The 17,899-nt window shown below is 52.2% G+C and overlaps 3 protein-coding genes and 1 non-coding gene across 4 annotated transcripts; 2 read left to right on the top strand and 2 right to left on the bottom strand.

Moving 5' to 3' along the window:
- Window positions 1-57: 57 nt before the first annotated feature.
- On the top strand, window positions 58-8,014 carry QC764_601090 (uncharacterized protein; the record flags this gene model as incomplete). Its single annotated transcript, XM_062948626.1, has 5 exons — window positions 58-114; window positions 192-1,312; window positions 1,373-1,959; window positions 2,009-2,618; window positions 2,673-8,014. Exons 2-5 carry the CDS (start codon window positions 1,285-1,287, stop codon window positions 8,012-8,014), a joined length of 6,567 nt encoding a protein of 2,188 aa, XP_062797635.1. The 5' UTR covers window positions 58-114; window positions 192-1,284.
- Window positions 8,015-8,441: 427 nt separating this feature from the next.
- On the top strand, window positions 8,442-10,755 carry QC764_601100 (uncharacterized protein). Its single transcript, XM_062948627.1, has 4 exons — window positions 8,442-9,722; window positions 9,796-10,120; window positions 10,187-10,594; window positions 10,707-10,755. Exons 1-2 carry the CDS (start codon window positions 9,320-9,322, stop codon window positions 10,023-10,025), a joined length of 633 nt encoding a protein of 210 aa, XP_062797634.1. The 5' UTR covers window positions 8,442-9,319; the 3' UTR covers window positions 10,026-10,120; window positions 10,187-10,594; window positions 10,707-10,755.
- On the bottom strand, window positions 8,494-8,590 carry QC764_0094230. The gene has a single exon. It is a non-coding gene; the product is annotated as a tRNA-Leu (tRNA).
- Window positions 10,756-14,494: 3,739 nt separating the features above from the next.
- QC764_601110 (uncharacterized protein) lies at window positions 14,495-17,742 on the bottom strand (the record flags this gene model as incomplete). Its single annotated transcript, XM_062948628.1, has 4 exons — window positions 17,710-17,742; window positions 16,348-17,634; window positions 14,915-16,287; window positions 14,495-14,844 (listed from the first exon to the last, which is right to left on the bottom strand). The coding sequence occupies exons 3-4, from the start codon at window positions 15,978-15,980 to the stop codon at window positions 14,495-14,497; spliced, it is 1,416 nt and encodes a 471-aa protein (XP_062797633.1). The 5' UTR covers window positions 15,981-16,287; window positions 16,348-17,634; window positions 17,710-17,742.
- Between the last annotated feature and the right edge of the window lie 157 nt (window positions 17,743-17,899).

The raw sequence follows: 17,899 nt of genomic DNA, 5'->3' as shown, positions 1-17,899 counted from the left end.
AGAGACCTGCATTTCTTTCGTTGATTTTTTCTTTCTTGTCTTCTTCAACTTGAGGGTATTTGATTCCATCCCAACTTCGACCCTCCAACACTTACCCTGACTCATCAACCAGAGGTTCGTGCTATTCAATCCCATCTCAGCCTGCAAGTTCCTTGTTTCAAGATGTTCTCCTGACATGACTGTCGTCTCAGCTGTACAGCCTCCTCAAACATCACAAGAATCATAAAAATCAGCTTCATGTCGCCGTTCGACATTCAGAGGAGTCTGCGAAACAGGTTTCAGGCGACTCCTTGACCTCGCGTGGGCAGTGGGGCTGTGTGCTGAGCGGGATGCGGGTGATCAACACGGCCTGCGCGCTTGACCAGTTCAGCTGCTCGTCAATGATCGACGCTAGCATCCCTATCAGGAACTTGGCCCGATGTTACCAGTTCGCATTGCACCTGAGGCCAGTCGGAAAGGTCTAGACATCGATATTGATTTTATCCCGCTGTCTTCGGATGTCCCCCTGCAGCAGACCCCTGTCGACGGGCCGAACACGGTTAGAACGTGGCTTGCGGGAACGGCTTTTGTCACCTGAAAGTCGACGACTATCGAGAACCAGCAGGCTGGAATCGCCAGACAGGGAATTTTCCCCACGAAAGCTGAAGACTCGGGACATTTGTTCCTGCAGAAGCGTAGAAGCTATCAACAGCATGGGATTGGACATGACGCCACTTCAAATGATCTCGACCTCGATAGACACGAACAATTGGCCAAATGCGTCTGATAACGGACATGGTCTGTGACGTCTACATCATACAGAGAGTCTGTGCTACATTGATTTGGGCTGCCTGGACGAATATCCCACGGCCAAATTGTCATTTCCGGATTCCATCTACCGCGGCAGCCACTGTCACCCGCTTCAGCTACACAATATACTGATCATTTGATCCAGAATCTAGCTCGAGAGTGGCAAGGCGAGGTCTGATTCCAAATGTGGCCCCTAAACGCCTTGTGGTGGCTTGTGTCCATGGAAGTCTGGATTCAGGAGACGGTTGCTGCTTTCCACTACATATGCTATGCTGCCCAACCCCCCAAGCTCCTCTCCTGTGTCCCTTTCAGGAGCACGGCAAACCGCAGAAGAGTCTCTTCAGGCGTCAAGCTCAGTCACAATACGCTCCTTTTTCATGCTTGGGCAGCCACTCAGGTACTGACCCGACATCCTTCTTGGCGTTGTTGGCTACTACACAAGAACTTGGCTAGCTTCCTCTAGCAGTGCCGTCTTCCATGCTATAAACGTCGACTATGTTGGGGTTGAGAAAAACATTTGCAGGTATGCCGGGCTTTTCTTTACTCGCAACCCCAGCCAGTCTCTGACCTTGACCCGCTCCAGGCAAAAGACTTCGGAAGCGCAGCTCAGCATCATCTTTTGTTTCCGACACCATTGACGAAGAACCAGCAGAGACTTCGAACCGCTCAGCCATGGACACCATTCGCGCTGGACTCCAAGAGTCCGTCAGTGGACTCACAGTCAAGAGCAAGCCTCTCGATGCTCCTATGACTGTGAAAGTCACACCGATCTCGGACGGCGAGCACAGCGATTCGGAGAGAACTGCCTCCCTCGCCGACGAGACATTTTCCGCGACCTCAACCGTCGCCCAGAGTCAACTGTCTACCGTCACCATACAGTTGACTCGCGTTCTCGAGACCAGCAAAGAGATCCGGAGACGCATTTACAAGTTTGGTGACTACACTGAGACTTACTTCAAGCATGTCGATATCGAGTCCTATCTTGCGTACATCTCCGATGAGCGTCTTATCCACATGCCCCGTCGGGGTAGTGATTGGGACCGCGTTCTCAAATCCGCTCAGTTCTTTGGGCTTCAACTCTGGGGCCTCGGAGCCAATGTCGGAGACTTCTGCTTTGGAGCTCATCAGGCTTCCATCACCGCTTTGGGAAGCACTCAGATTCTTCTCGAGGTATGCCATTCCATGTGCAGCTTTGGTCAAACGCTAATGACTATCACAGATCGGACATCAGCAGGCTCAGGCCCTTGTGCCAACCTTTGAGGCACTTTACGAGCTTGCCATCCTGATCACCAATGTCAGCCAGATTCAAGATATCTTCTATGCCTCTCAGGAGGTTAAGGAGAGCCTTGCTCATTTGTACTGTGACCTCGTTGACCTGGTTGGACGGATCTCGATCCTTTACAGAGAAAAGATCAGCAGCCTTGGACAGAACACTCACAAGTCTGTCGTTATCAACTTTGAGACGGAATTTGGCCAGCACGTGGCTGGCATCTGGAGGAGGAGGGATTCCATCATTGCCAAGATGTGGTCGCTGAAGTTGGGCAACAGGACTCACAGTCTTGGTGTCGATGCTGTTCGCAGGCGGCTTCAGAACGATCGGTCTGCCACAGGGGCCTTTTACGACCAAGTGTCTGAGAATATCAAGCGGGCCGAAGACACATGTGAATGGGTCAAAACACCTCTTGTCAACTTTCTCAGGGGCAAGGAGAAGGCTTTGACTATTACTGGTGAGGCTGGATCGGGCAAGACAGTTCTTGCCGGTTGGATGAAGGAGCGTCTTCAAAGACCCTTGGATCACACACAGTACACTACGCTTACCTACAGCTTCCGTAAGTTTGAGCCTTGCTTTCCACACAAGATCTGGTAGCTGACCAATCTTCTAGCCTATGACTACCCTTCCAGGTGCACAGCTCTTGCTTTCCTCAAGAGCATCCTCTTCCAGCTTCTTGAGAAGAACGTGGGCAATGTCGGGCTGTACGAGCGGCTGACGAGCGCTTTTGAGTCGTATGACCAGCACCGCAGCTCTTCCAAGCTCGAGACTTCTCTCTGGGCCGCCCTGGAATCGGGTCTGCGGTCACTCGACGATCGTCGCACCAACGTGGTCGTCGTTGTCGACGGTTTCCAGGATGTCACTGGCAGTATCAGCCCGCTTGAGTTCCATGGCAAACTCAGGACTTGCGTTGCCAAGTACAGGAACGTCCGCATCATTACTTTGTCGCGTGCCATCTCACATCTGAGCGAAGGATGCGCTCATTTCACCATCACCTCTCAGCACCTCCATGGTGACATCAAGCGCTACCTCCGCCAGTCTTTCTCCAAGTTTCCCGGCTTCACTCAGCTGAGTCCCGAGGTTCAGGAGAAAACAGTCCACGACTTGACACAGAAGGCCAAGGCTTCGTTCTTGTGGGCTTACATTGCCGTGCGGCTGCTTGCCAAGGATGCGCCAACACAGTCTCCTGACGCCTTTGTCAAGGCCGCCCAAGGCATCAACGGCACGTTGGACGAGCTCGTCAAGAAGATTGTGTCGAAGATCTCCCTCAAGCATGAGACCACACAGACATTGTTGGCATTTGTTCTTGCTGCCGATAGACCCCTCGGCGTGAATGAGTTGGGCGAGCTCTTGCGCATTGAGACCAAGACCTGTCAGCTTGGAGGCCCCATCGATGTCGTGGCACGCATCAGGTCAACCTGCGGAGACATTGTCGTTATCCAAAACGGCAGTGTTCACTTCAAGAGCAAGTCCATCCGCTCCTACATGCAGACCCTGTTGGATGGCAAGGTACTGCCCTCAGTTCGAGATGCTCATCGGAACCTGACCTTGGCATTACTCTTGTACTCGAAGCTCAGCCTTACCGATGGCTCAGAGCCCTCTTTTGAAGGCCTTGATGACGGATTTGTGGACGGGTACTTTAAGTCACACTCCCTGCTTTACTATGCCGTCAGGCACTGGCAAGCCCACTTCCGGGCATCCAGCCTCTATGCTGATGGGGACCTGGTTTTGGGCAAGGATTTTGTCGAGTACTTCCCAACTTCTTGCCACTTTGGTCTGCTGGAGAGGTCGGCTTACCTCTATGGCGAGCCCGTCTCAGTCCACGTCAAGCACCATGAGTTTTCTTTGAGGGTTCAAGAGGCCTGCTTCGGCGAGCGTCACATCAGTGTCCTGCAGACCTTCATCATCCTCGGCAATATCCATGTTGAGGCTTCTGATGCATTGGCCGGTGCCAAATTCTTTTACAGAGCTGCCTCGCTTGGGAAGGTTATCCTTTCCACCTCCAGCTCTGTTGTTGTAACATGCACACACTACTTTCTCAAATATACCGAGACCATCACCATCACGGAGCGCACAGAGATTGTCACATGGCGTGAGGAGATGATCATTCTCATGATCCAGATCTGCAAAGGCAAGCACGGAGCCACCAGCGACACTGTTATCCGGTGGCTCGAGGTGTTGGCCAAGCTGTACATTGACATCAAGGATACCACGCGGACGAGAGTCATTCAGAAGGAGATCTGGGAGATTTACATTGGCCGTTTTGGAAAGAACCACCCTAAGACGAGAGAGCTGGCCGAATACATTGGCGGCTTGGAGATTGAGTTCAAGGGTCAGGTCAAGGAGAAGGAAATCAGCTCATACGTTGGCTGGTATCTCGAAACCGCCGACGGCTTCCGAGTCGACGACCACCGGTGTATCTCGATCCTCATTCAGTTGGCCTTCTTCTACGAGTCTCAGGAGGAGTGGTTCTGGGCCGAGAGAACCTACATCAGTCTCTGGAGGCGCATCACTGAGCTCTGCCGCGTTCACACCACCATTGAGCTGCACATCAGCAAGCTCGAGATTGCTATCAAGTATGTCAAGTTCCTCAGGAGAATTGGTCGGTATGAGGAGGCCTCAAACATTCTCATCTGCTTGTGGGTGGAGTATGAGCACCGCAAGTTTGAGGAGTTGGCCATCATTGTCCTTCTCAAGGAGATTGGGGTGCTTTTCAAGGCGTGTGGTCTTCTTCAGATTGCCATCTCGGTGTTTGGAAAGGTCTGGGGGTGGTTCAAGGGCAAGGGCAAGTGTGACCACAAGGATGCACACGAGACTACCATCCTCATCACCGAGGTTGTCGAGGAGATCACCGAGACCACGACCACCACCAAGACCACAACCACAACTACGACTGAGGTCACTGAGACCATCATCCGGGAGGTCTTTGTCGCGCACTACGAGCGATGCAAAGGAGGTAAGGTGGATGAGGCGTTCTTCAAGTCTTGCTTGGCGCTCATTAATCTCTACATCAAGATTGGACACTGGTCCAAGGCAGAGGTCATCATCACGCAGTCGCTTGAGATCACCTGGAAGGCTATCCTGACCGCAGAGGTCACCATCAAGCTGTCGGAGCGCTTTGTCACAGAGTGCATCTTGGTTGCCAGACGCCTTGCTGTCTGCTACCACCGTCAGTACCTCTTTGAGAAGGCTGAAGCCATCTACTTGCGCATTTTCCGCGCTTGCTTGATCTCCCTTCAAATGGAAGATGTGAGGACCGAGGAGTCTCTCGCCGTGCTCATCTGCTTCTACGAGGAGCACCACCGCCATGAGAAGATCATTGAGCTGTTCATCGAGATTCTTGCCAAGTACCGCAAGCACCTCGGCCACACTCATCGTCTCACCATCAAGATCATGTACTCCTTGGCAGCCCACTACATGCTTCTGGGACGCAAGGAGGGCTATGACATCTACATTGAGATTGTCGCCATCCTCAACAAGGGCCGGAAACACTGCCATCACGATGCCATCAAGGCTGCTGTGATTCTGATCCACTTCTACAAGGAGAGACAGCGATGGGCTGAGCTTCAGCAGATTTGCTGCGTCCTCTGGGAGACGATTGTCCACTGCCACAAGGAGATCCGCTTCGAGCAAGAGACACTCATTCTGGTTTATGAGACTTACATGCACGTGCTGGAGTTTCATGCCAAAGTCGAGTGGTCCATTCTCTATGAGATCTCGGTCAAGTTTCGTGAGGTTGTCACAGTCTGTTTTGGGACCGAAGCCTACATCATCATCACAGCAATGATTGCTTTGGCCAAGGTTTGCGAGAAGAACCACAAGCATCACCATGAGGCTGTCACGATTTACGAGGAGGTCATCACACGGATCAAGACCACCAAGACAACCACCGTGACAGAGACGGAGACGACCGTCACCACAGTCAAGAAGCGCCTTTCAAAGGTCTATGTTACGATCATCACTTCTGGCGGTGCCACTACAACCACCACTCTTGACAGGGCCATTGAGCTGTGTTATGAGGCGTACCTCCACCTCAAGCTCACGCTCGGCTGCTGGCACCAGGAGACATTGCTCAAGCTGAAGGATGTTATCGTTCTCTACTTGAGGCTTGGTGGTGAGAAGTCGCATGTGAGGATCGTGGAGCTGCTCCAAATCGCCTTCGTTGAGATCATCTCCGAGAAAGAGTGCAAGTCTGCTGACTTGTACTATGCCGCCGTGACCCTCTCCTCCATCTTTGTCACCGCCAAGATCATCCAGCACGGCTTCAAGCTGGTCCGACAGCTCCGCCACCTCGCCATCTTTGGCGGGTATGAGTTCGAGGGCAGCGTCGAGATCGTCGTCAAGTACAACAAGACCATCAGCAAGACCGCCCTCGTTTTTCTCCTTGCCTTCCAGCACAGCCTCACCGACAACAACGCCTTGACCTTCACCGATCTGATGGCCATGGCACTTTGTGAGATCACCCTCTACGAGGCCTACAAGCGGGAGACGGAGTCCAAGACCAGCAGGACCACCTTTGTCCTCGAGTACGGCGCCAAGCTCCGCGCTTTCTGGATTGAGCAGAAGCAAGAGCACATGTGCGCTGTCCTCGACCAGAGGCTCTTCCACATCTTCAAGACCAAGTTTGGAGGCTTCATCACCACCCACGACGACTTCACTCGCATCTATTACCTCGCCGTGCTCACCTACCTTCAGCAAGATCTCAAGAAGATTGACTTTGACGCCGTTGCTTGCAAAGCCGGTAACGAGAAGGTCGCCTCTTTGCTCAAGGTGGGCGAGTGGAAGAAGGCACTCGAAGTGGCTCGGTGCACCTTCTACTTTGTCCACAGGCAGGGCTACTACAGCGACTTGACCCGTGTGCACTACGCCTACAAGCTGGCGGAGTACATGGCCGGCATCGACGTCCCTCGGCCCAACGACGCCAAACTCTGGGAGGAATACCTCCGCCTCTCACGAGAGATGACCAAGGAAGCGTTCGCCATCCTCAAGGACAAGAACATTGAGCTCATCCGCCTCAAGTACGAGGACATCAGCGGCATCGTCAGACTCCTTGGCAGCCAGCAGAATTTTGTCGAGCTGGAGTCCCTTCTCCTCAAGCTCTGGAAGTCGCGCGAGGTGCAAAAGAACTGGAACGCCGAAAGGGTGCTGGCAGTGGGTAAGATGTTGGTTCACGCTCACGTTGCCGCGAAACACGTCCCTGCCGCCATCGACCTCTGCGAGACAATGTGCTACAACCTCCGTCGGTCCCGTGGCGTTCTCGACCCGGTTACTGTCGAGATGCAGAGGATGCTGGCGGAGCTGTACACCACCAACCAGCGTGTAGACCGGTGCATGACGATCCACGAGCAAATCCTCCGCGAAATCGAGGCTGCCCTTCGCGACTACGATCAGGACGAGTCCCGCCCCGTCAGGTTATACTCCCAACCAACCTGCGGCCAACCCTACCTTGAGGGGAAGAAGGCCCAGGTCGGCGGCGTGACATGTGGACAGCCGTATGTGGAGAAGAAGCAGCAACCTCAATTGTGCGGACAGCCTTCTCTCCAACCGGAAACCCTCGCCAAGACGGCCACCTGGCAGCTTGAATTGTTGAGACGGGCTTACTACCGACAGGGCGGGTTCGTCAAGGATGAGCACGAACAAGAATTCACCGCGCTTTGCGAGCTCTTGCAGCAGAGGCTGCTCAAAGCGGCGGGTGACAGCAAGAAGGATGTCTGTGTGTTGAAGGCGCCAAAGCCGGAGACGTGGGCGAGGGAGAGGAAGGAGGGGAAGCAGGATGATTTGATTGGGGTTTATGTTGGTCCGAGAGAGAAGGATTGGAGGTTGGATGGGGATTCGTTTGCAAAGTATTTTGGTGGGGGGGAGCAGGAGGGGGGAAGTGTGGAGATGAAGGGGGGGAAGAGGTGGAGTGGGGTTGATCATGTTAATGTTGCCAGGCGGTCGTGGTGGTTGTTCTGAATGTGATTGATGATGGGTTGGATGTAATGAGTGGTATGGTGTATGGGTCGATGAAGGGTTAATGGTGATTGATGTTGATGGGAAAATGGGTTCGGTTCAGGGGTTACAGGGGCGCTGGACTTGGGGCTTGTTGGGTGGGCAACGTCATCGCGACGAACCTTTCTTTGCTGTCACCCGCTTGATCTTTTCGTCTGTTTGGGTTTTCTTTGGTACTGGTGTTATCTTGAGCTGCTTCGGGTTGAGTGTTTTGAACGATTGTTGTAATATCTTTAGTGTGCTGTATAATGAATGTATCTCGTTAGCTGTATTCCTGTCAGTCAATAAAGCTGTATAACCATATCTTTTCACCATTCTGCGTGCAGCGAGAGGGATTTCTTTTTGACTTGTTGTTTGGTACACTAAAAAGCAGAAGCTTTACTATTACCTTGGCTTTTTTTGGCGGTGGCTATGTGTCAGGTGCAAAAATGACAAAAGATAGTTGACGAAGACGAGATTCGAACTCGCGAGGTTTCCCACTGCGGTTTCGGGTAATCTGATTACCTAAACACAGCGCCTTAACCACTCGGCCACTTCGCCATCCGGTTGTTGGTTGATGATTTTGTGGGCTAAAAACAAAGTATATGTTAGACATTTTGTACACCTTTGGTAAAGTCGACGCCATATTCATCGCGACAACATCACCAAGCAATTTTGTTCCCTTGGGGGAAAACCGAATGTCCAGTTCTAGTTCACCTATTATGAGACAGTGCGGCTCCACTCGTTGCTCCCTTGCGTTCCCAAACAAGCGACTCGACTTACACGGCGACAGGAAACATGGCAACTAAACCCCATAGGTGGAAGACGAATCACCCCTCGACAATGGACTTCTTTCCTTGACCTGTTGTTGCAGTCCGAGAACCTGATTCGACCATATTTACCTCTCGGCCTCCCAAAGTGCTTTGGAACGACCGAACACTTCCTCATCCGGCAACGCGCGACGGAGTCAAGTCCCCCGTCCCTCCAACCCCAGACTCAATTTATACAAATTAACCCTCCAGCGGGTATCTACCCCACAAGCCACCACACAACGGAGCAAGAAGCGATGAATTCCGGGAAGCTCATGGAAGGAGTACCATCGAAGGAACTCGGTGAGAGGCAGCCGAGGGGGGGGCGGGGGGCGCCGGTGTTGATTGATATAAACCCAACTCAACCCCCCCCCCTCCAAGAACTCGCCTGCATCTTATGCTTCCACTACCGTGCCGTCTCTTGTCAGTCTAGTTCTTTTGTCTTAGCCCGGTATCACCACCACCACTCAATCCCATCAAGATGAAGTCCATCCTTGCGCTTACTACAGCCTTGCTGGCCACCACCGGCGTGCAGGCTCACTACATCTTCCAACAATTTACCTCCGGCGGCACCAAGCACGCCGCCTGGAAGTACGTCCGCAAAAACTCCAACCCAGCCTGGCTCCAAAACGGCCCTGTCACAGACCTCTCCTCGACCGATCTCCGGTGCAATGTCGGAGGGCAGTTGAGCAACGGGACCGAGACTGTGACCATGAAGGCTGGGGATGAGTTCACTTTCACGCTCGACACGGCGGTCTACCACGCCGGACCGGTGTCGTTGTACATGAGCAAGGCGCCGGGCTTGGTCAAGGATTATGACGGGAGTGGGCAGTGGTTCAAGATTTATGATTGGGGACCGAGTGGGAATTCTTGGCCGATGAGGAGTGAGTCCCCTAATGTTTTTTTGGGAGTAGAGATGTGATAAAGGGTGGGATGGTTTATTAAGGGAATACCTAGTTTCGTACACTTCGAATATCCCAAGATGCATCCCCGACGGGGAGTACCTCCTCCGCATCCAGCAGCTCGGTCTTCACAACCCGGGAGCGCCGCCGCAGTTTTACATTAGCTGTGCGCAGGTCAAGGTCACGAATGGGGGGAGTACGAACCCGAGTCCTACGGCGTTGATTCCAGGGGCTTTCAAGAGTACTGATCCGGGGTATAATGTTAACGTGAGTCTTTATTGCTGAATTGGTTCGAATCGGGGAGATGCTGACACGGCTGGGGTGGGGAATAGATCTACAGCGGTAGCATGGCCAACTATCAGGTTCCTGGACCTGCAGTGGTAAGTCTTTTTGCCTTTGTTTCATAATTTTTGGAGATGATCTTGGAGATACTGACGGAAAAATAGTTCAAGTGCTAGACTGGCTGATGAGCGGGAGAGGCGGTTTGTGTGGTTGTCTGTGTTTGTGTTGGTTATCCGTGCTTGTGCTGGTTATCCAAGTTTACGCAGGTCATCCTTTGTGTTGATTATTTGAGTTCTTCGTGGGACGACGAGTAACTGCTGATGCTGGACTTTGCAGAATCAGAAAGGTCAGCTGGGAAAAGGGCAGTCTCGAGGCAGTTTTGCAACGCAAAGGTCAATGAGAGCCGATGTGTAATAAAGAAGTTGAATGTATGGGAATGGGAAGTTGCCGCTACACGCCGAGACCAAGTCATGCGTCACCAAGCAATGATGAAACCTTGTTAGATGGGAAGGAAGGATCTAGTTGATGTTTAGGTCTTTCAATAGCAATACATTTATCATCTCATTGAAGTGGTACGTGTTCTAGAACCGCTTTGGTGTTTGTAATGGCGTTTGACCGAGTAACCCCCCTCGATCGGCAAGGTTTAATGATTACAGGTTGCCACTCCGACAACATCACTCTCAGGCCTTGTATATCAGTTCGTATCTTCTCAATCATAGACCGGTGTGGCTAGACAGACGCGTTCCATACCCGAACCTTCAAAGCAGGTGCCGTGCCTAGCAGCCATATGAAGCTTTGTCTTAACAGCCTGCTACGTAGCTCGTTGGCCTGTTGGGGCCGCGACCGTTCCATATCCGAACTCTCACGTTAAGTGTCATGTCTTTGAACAACCAACAAGCTCATGAAGCATCATCTGATAAATTGCCGTACGGCTTTCAGCAGCATGCGTGCCTCTCCCGCAACCCATGATAGCGTCAAACGCACTCAGCCACTTTCGATAGTTCAAACGCCGAGGTCCTCAACACCGTTCCCTCTACTACAAACACCCTGGGTCCTCGGTACCTTGAGCCATCGAACAGACAGCCAGAGACACACAGTCACACAGAAGCAACTCACCTCCACTACCACTCAAACCCCCATAGCAACCCCCAAGCTCAACCACCTTCATCGAACTCGCACAAATTCACACCTTTGCCCTCGCCCACAATGACCAACTTCCAAGAGGACTAGGACGAAGCAGTTGAACACCACGAGAAATGCAAAGAAGATTTTGAAACCAAGAGAAAGGCCCACGAAATAGGCAAAGAACGCCGCAAAAAAGCCAGAGAAAGAGGTGTTTCAGCAAAGGAACAAGCAGACTTGGACGGCAAGGAACTCACGGCCTGCAAGGAGGAGCTGGATGCGGAATGGGCCATGAATGATGCAAAAGAGGACATGGACTTAGCCGAAGAGGCTTTGAAAAATGCCAAGGATATCACAAAGCGGTGCAAGAAAACATTGAAGCAGTGGTGTGAGGGGCGATTGGGATCGGAGTACGAGATATCCGGGAGTAGGCGGAAGCAAGAGAGTTTGGGGCGGTATTCGGGGCATCAAGTGACGATGGCAAGGATGATGTAGGCGGTTGGAGCAGGAGAGATAGGTTCAGGAGGAGGCACTGTTGGAGGGCAATCAGCGAGACGGCTTGTGATAGACGAAGGGAGTGTGGACCATTTTGGCGGGAACCTTGTTTCTGTTTTGAACTTTTTGGAAGAGAACAGCTGGCTGTTCGGAGCGGAGCTTTTCAAGGGGGGGGGGGCACAGATGTGTGTCTAAATGGCCCGGCGCCGGCATCTCTGGATGTGAAAGCACACTGCATTTTTGGCTTGCCGGTCTTCAATGTTGATCGGAAGAATAAGGTACCCTATTAGCAGAACACAATTGATAAGAGTTGTTAAAGTTCTTAAACTCTAATGACATCATCAGAGGCCAGTGCTCTGGCTTTTATGCGACACTATTCATCTAGAGTTTGGCACCAACCCCAAGGCCAAACCCCCAAATCTCCTCGAGACCAGTGTCAGCAGCTTCTTGTCTATTAGGTGAATATGGCAACAGGCCTTTCAAGCCACCCCTCTAGTTCCTCTGGACTTGAACAACCCTAATCAGGGAGGTACCTGGTAGTATCTCATCAAAACCTGGAATTTAAAGGTACAGGCAATAGTAGGCTTTCATTCTAACAACACGAAAAAGTCACGTTTCTCCCCTAACCAGTTCACTCGCAGCTTTTACTCCCTTTGCGTCTCTTCAATATACCAGAGCTCGTCTATGCGAAGAGTCACAATTTCAAACATCCCTAAGCCCCGACACCCAAGGACTTTAATGACTGTAACAACAATACCAGTCCATGGGAGTGTGTTGACTAAGAATTTGCCAAATCCAAGGAGCCTCTTATGGGGTGCATTGCCATCCTTTCTATGGGCGAGAGCAGGGTATTTTTTGATGATGGCCCTGCTTTCAGTGAATTCCAGCTAAACCCATCACTTGATGACCTGACCCACACCTCTGCACCTTCCTTGAAATCTTATCAACACCAAGGAAACCACATATCAATCTATTCAGTAGGCAGGAGCGACCATCAAGGGCCGATGATCAGGCAAGAGCATTCGTGCATTCAAATCAGAATCAAAGATAGGCATCCTACCATCACCAACCGCAATCTCCTCCAAAGTCCCCAACATCACAATGTCTTTCAACCTCTGGCCTAGATCAAAAAGCCCTGATACAAGGCTAGTAACCTGCTACTCCAACCTTTTTCTCTCGTTCCACAACCCCCAACTCGGCTATCACTCTTTGTACACCTCATCTTACCTTATATCAGCCAAAAGCAGGTAACCCCGATCTCCTTTCCCCGCAACTACCCGACTCCCACAACCATCAGATGCGGTCCGACTCCGACAGGTCATATCAGCGCGCCCAATGTCTTAGATCTGATGGTGGGCCCAAGGATCATCCCAAAATAGGTGAGGTTTCCCCGCAAAGATGGGCAAATGGTTTCAGGTTGGATTGCGTGTTTAACGGGTTTAAGGAGGCTTGGTTGAGGGGTTTCGGATCGGTAGTTGACTGGTCGGGACCGGTTATGGACGACTGGGAAGGGGATCAGTTTGAGCTGTACATGGATGGTGACGGGGGCAAGCTTACCGCTTTCATGTCCGATGTGCCCGGGCTGGGTGGTGATGTTGTGGGAGGTAAGGGGATGGGTTAGGTGTCTCTGGGAGTTCCAATGTGTTATGTCTGTGTGTTGTCAACGGACGTAACGGTTAAATGGAGGGTGTGGGAAGGGGGTGTGGGTGGAGGTGGGTTGTTGAACATTTGAAATCTCGAGTTGGTACTCACCTTTCCAAGCATCCAGGACAAGTTGGATTTGCGGTCAAGTTTGATAATGACAACGTGTGGTCCCAGAAAACTACCGATGTGGCTGTTCAACGATTTTCACTTCCTTTCAATATCAAGCCACATGATTGTCAAACTGATACCCTCAATCAAGCCCAGACATGAAACTCACCGCCTCAAACAACCCAACCTCCCACCCTCAGTCAACCACGCAAGCCACCCCCCTCCCGTCCTCAGATCTGAAACCAATATGTGATCGCCCATCTCAAAACCTGACTCTCATCGCAACAATCTCAGATCTCAACTTACCTGACCCAACACCACCCGTGGATCCCAACGCCAAAACCAATATCCAATCTCAGACATTTCAGATGCACAGCAGCCGGACAGTTGCGTGCGTTTGATGTAACGCTCCTGCTGCTGCACCACCACACCAATGTCTCAGTGCTTAAGCCAACGTAGTCTGGATGTCTTGAATTTTTGGCCAGCCAAGTTAAGGTAGGTAAGCAGATCCGGCAACCTGAATCCGAAAGGTAAATGCTCGGGGTTTGAGAAGGGAAACTCCTTCCGAAACGGCCGTCAAGTTGTCACCATCCAAGGCCAACCTGGTAACATTCCAATAATTGTGGATCTCTTTTTGCTGTCCAGCCTTAGACATCAAACTCAGTAATGTCAACGAACAACAAGACAGTCAAATCAAAGATCTTTGACCGGGTGGGATTGAAGATGATAATAGATAGGTAAGATGATGATTACTTAGGTATCGTAAAATATCTGCAAAAGAAAACTACATTAAAGAAAAATAGACAAAAAAACAAAATAAACTCCAGGTTTTGCTCCCGCCCCTTTACCAACCAAAGAAATACTACCAAAAGCAGATACCCAGGACTCCAAACCCACATATCCAAATCAAGCTATCGTACCACGTCAACTCCCCACCAAACTCCCAAAAAACAATATGATGTACATGCACTACTCCCTCACCCCTGACCCCCTGACCACCACCCCAGACTCCGATATCACCCCACCTGCTGCTGTATCCAAGACAAGCATGACGCACCATCACCCCAACGCCACCACCTCTTTGACAACTCATCATCTCCGAGTCATACCGACTTCTCGACAGTGGTGGTAGTAGGAACCGCCCCAATAGTCCTCAACTCAGGCCTCTCCAACAACCCATACCGCCCCTCGGCCAGCAACCTCTTCGTCGTGATCCTCTCGGGATAATTCCTGATAAACATATTCGTGAAATGCGTCCCGTAGTGCACCCCCTTGTCTTTTTTTCTGCTGTCGTCTAGGTCTGTTGGGATGACACCACCATTCAGGGGCTTCAACACAGCCTGAAAGCTCGGCTCGTGAAAATACGCAAACGCGAACCTCTCTCGTGTGTTCAGGCCGACCTTGTGAGGCGTTGCGGTGAGGTAGTTTCTCGTCAAGTACTGCATCATATCCCCTATTTTCCCCTCATTAGTCCAATCATCCTCCAGGTTGTAGAAGGAGTCAAAAAAAAAAAAAAAACTCACCAAGAATAACCGTATGCGTCCCCCCAACAGGCGGGACAAAAACCCACCCCTCCTCCTCCTCCCTCAAGCCCGCAGCACTCTCCTCCCAATTCGCAAACCTCTCCTCCCGACTCGGCCGCCGAATAAACAACCCCCCAACCTCATCCTGCGCCGAGATAACCAGCAGCCCATAATCCGTGTGCGAGCCAATCCCCCTCCCCTCCTTCCCTTTCCCATTAGTCTTGTTCCGGGGAGGAAACCGCAAGACCCGTGCGTGATGCCACCCCCCCTCCCCCTGTTTCCCATCATCACCAATCCAGCGCCCCAGCTCCCCCTCCTCAAGCCCCAACCCCATCTCCACCAACCTCACCAACCTCTTCCCTTCCTCCCCTAGCTCGGTCTTATACCTCATCATCGTCTCCCTCATTCCCCCATTCTCAGGCCAGGGAACAGGTCCATGACAAGGCCACCCCGCCTTGACCCTCGAGTCAGTCTTGGCGAAATCGCGGGTGATGGTGAATATCTCGCTGTAGTCGGCTATGCCGTCGGTGACCTCTTCCCCGGAGGCGATGTAACCCCCATACGACCGTTCATCCACGCAAGCCGCCTTTTTCTCGGGCGGGAGTGCAAAGAACTTCTTTGAGGCTGCCATTGCTTCTTTGCAGAGGCGTTGTTGGAGAGGGGATTGGGCTATTTGAATTATGCCGTCTCGTCGGAAGGCCGAGATGATGGATTTTGCGAGGAGGTGGTGGGATGGGGTGGGGAGGATGACGCTGGGGATGGTGAAGGTGGGGAGGGTGGCAGTTGTGGCGATGTAGCCCGGGGGCATGAGGGGGTGGGTTTGACTTTGGGGGGTGATGGTGGTGGTGGTGGGCTGGCGTGGGGGTGAGGCAGGTTGAACAGGGAGTCTGGCGTTTTGCGCGGCTCGGACGTTGAACAAGCGTGGTGGCATGCTCATGGGTGACGACGACCCTGAGGAGACATGGGTGGCGGCGGCAACGGCGGCTGTGGCCATTGTTCTGACGGCTCTGCCGGGTAGAGCAGCCCGGCAGAGGGGAAGACCCGTGGTGCGGACCGAGATCTTCATGTTGAAAAGGTAGGTAAGAAGAAGGTGTGTGATAGACAAAGATGTAAGACCAAAGGGTCCCGTATTGATATTGTGGCTTCAGGCTGAAGTGGTGTTTGAGATGAAAGCGGTGGTTGTTGCTCGAGATCAGATCAGGGAGGGAGGAGAGATCTCTTGTTTTTATGCTTTATATCTATGTGCCTGACAGCGACTGACAGACACTTGGGGCGAGTCGGCGCCTTTTCGGGCTAGGCGGCGGTGTGGTAATCGAGGTAGATCAAAAGTCTTGTACCCATCTCGTAGGCACAAGTACCTGAACTCTTGTCGCCTGTCTCGAAAATCAGCAACCCCAAACCAAACCCCAGTCGGGTACAACAAAAGGACTCACAGGGGGTTTGGGGACCACCTCCGAGTCTGGTTGGATCTCCATGTGAATGTCGATGTGTGTGGCAGCGTAACCTTGAAAATCGGAAAGAGGGAAACTCGTCTAAACCTGCCGGGACAACAACAACAACAACAGGGGGGGAAATATCCCGTGTCGTTACGTTGAACTGAATCAACGGTTTCTGAGCCGCATTCGTGCGGACCATGAGCGGGAAAAAAAGAGACATGGTGCGAGACCACCGTGATCGGACTGGCCGCGAACTGTATGTACATAGGATGACCTATCCAGGTACCTCCCCGGATTTGTGTCAATGGGCCGCCGGTACCAATCCTGGCATGGCAGGCTCTGCCTTTGTGAGTTGGTGATACACGCCCTCAGTGGTGCAAACCTAAGCCAACGAGCCAAGGGGAGAGGCTGTGGCCGAAAAAGCTTTGCGAGCCAAGAAGTGGGACAGCAGGTCGCGAGGACAGCAGGTCGCAATGGTATTCTTTGCGCCCCTTCGTCCCAAAGCCCCCCGCCCAAATTCACATTCGGTTCTGTCCCATCCTTCTGCCGGATGTACCTGATCCCTCACTAGGGTCGTCGTGGTGTCCTTGACCACAGAGATGAGGTTGGTTCGCACCGGTGATGGGAAGCATGATAACTGTCAGAACTCAAATGGCGTTGCCCGTTGACAAGGTATCACAGCCAGACAGCGTTTTTACCCTGGTGTCATCCTCCTTTAAGGTGTTTCGCTCGTCGTTAAAATATATATGTGGTATCGTCAGATGGCATTCTCGAAAAACGCGCATGCCATTCAGGCAAACATATCTGAGACTCCCATCATCAGCATGGTACAGGAAATCAAGTTGTGACAGCTGTCAAGCTGGGGAAAGAATGACCCTCGACTGCAGATTGCCGTAGGCATCATCGTGGCAGTCAAGGCAATCGAGTAACGACGCAGTACCAAGATGCACGTGCAACCGTTTTGGCAGGCGACCGGCTACTCGAGCGTGAGAGTCTGGATACACACCATCACCCTTGAGCGACGGTTATCATCGAGATGGAGAGACATGTCATCGAGATGCCTCTCCAAGGCGCCTATTATCGCTACCTGTCGTGATGTCGTGCTCTTGTCGTCCGCGTCCCGCGGCTGATGATAAGCTTCAAGTCACGCCAACCATCAAAAGCCGTGACGGCAGTTGACGTGATTCGGACTTGGAGCCGTCGTGTCTTCTGTCAAGGCCCCACCCACCATCCGGGTTCTGGGGAACAACAAGCTAAGGCATGAGGCATAAGGCAGCGGCCGACCTTGGGTGCAATATCAACATTCTCTTCGTGTCCTGACTCGATCAACTCGCAGCTATCCTACATGACATGACGTACCGGATACTCCAGCCGAAGACCAAAAGAAAGCAGAGTTACCCCTGGCCGTGCCTGCCATACGTGTTCCAGCTCTTGGTTCACGATAGTCTAAGATCAACCCCCCCCCCCGCCTCCTTATCCTTCTCATATATTGCGTGCCTCATACATTACGTCGTGGCTCATCAAAACATACAGCATCGCCGTGTCCGTC

The sequence above is a fragment of the Podospora pseudoanserina genome, chromosome 6 (assembly GCF_035222485.1).
Source record: "Podospora pseudoanserina strain CBS 124.78 chromosome 6, whole genome shotgun sequence".
In the NCBI taxonomy this organism is placed as follows: Eukaryota; Fungi; Ascomycota; class Sordariomycetes; order Sordariales; family Podosporaceae; genus Podospora; species Podospora pseudoanserina.
The sequence above is the reverse complement of the archived record's forward strand: the minus strand, read 5'-3'. Positions and strand labels throughout refer to the sequence as shown.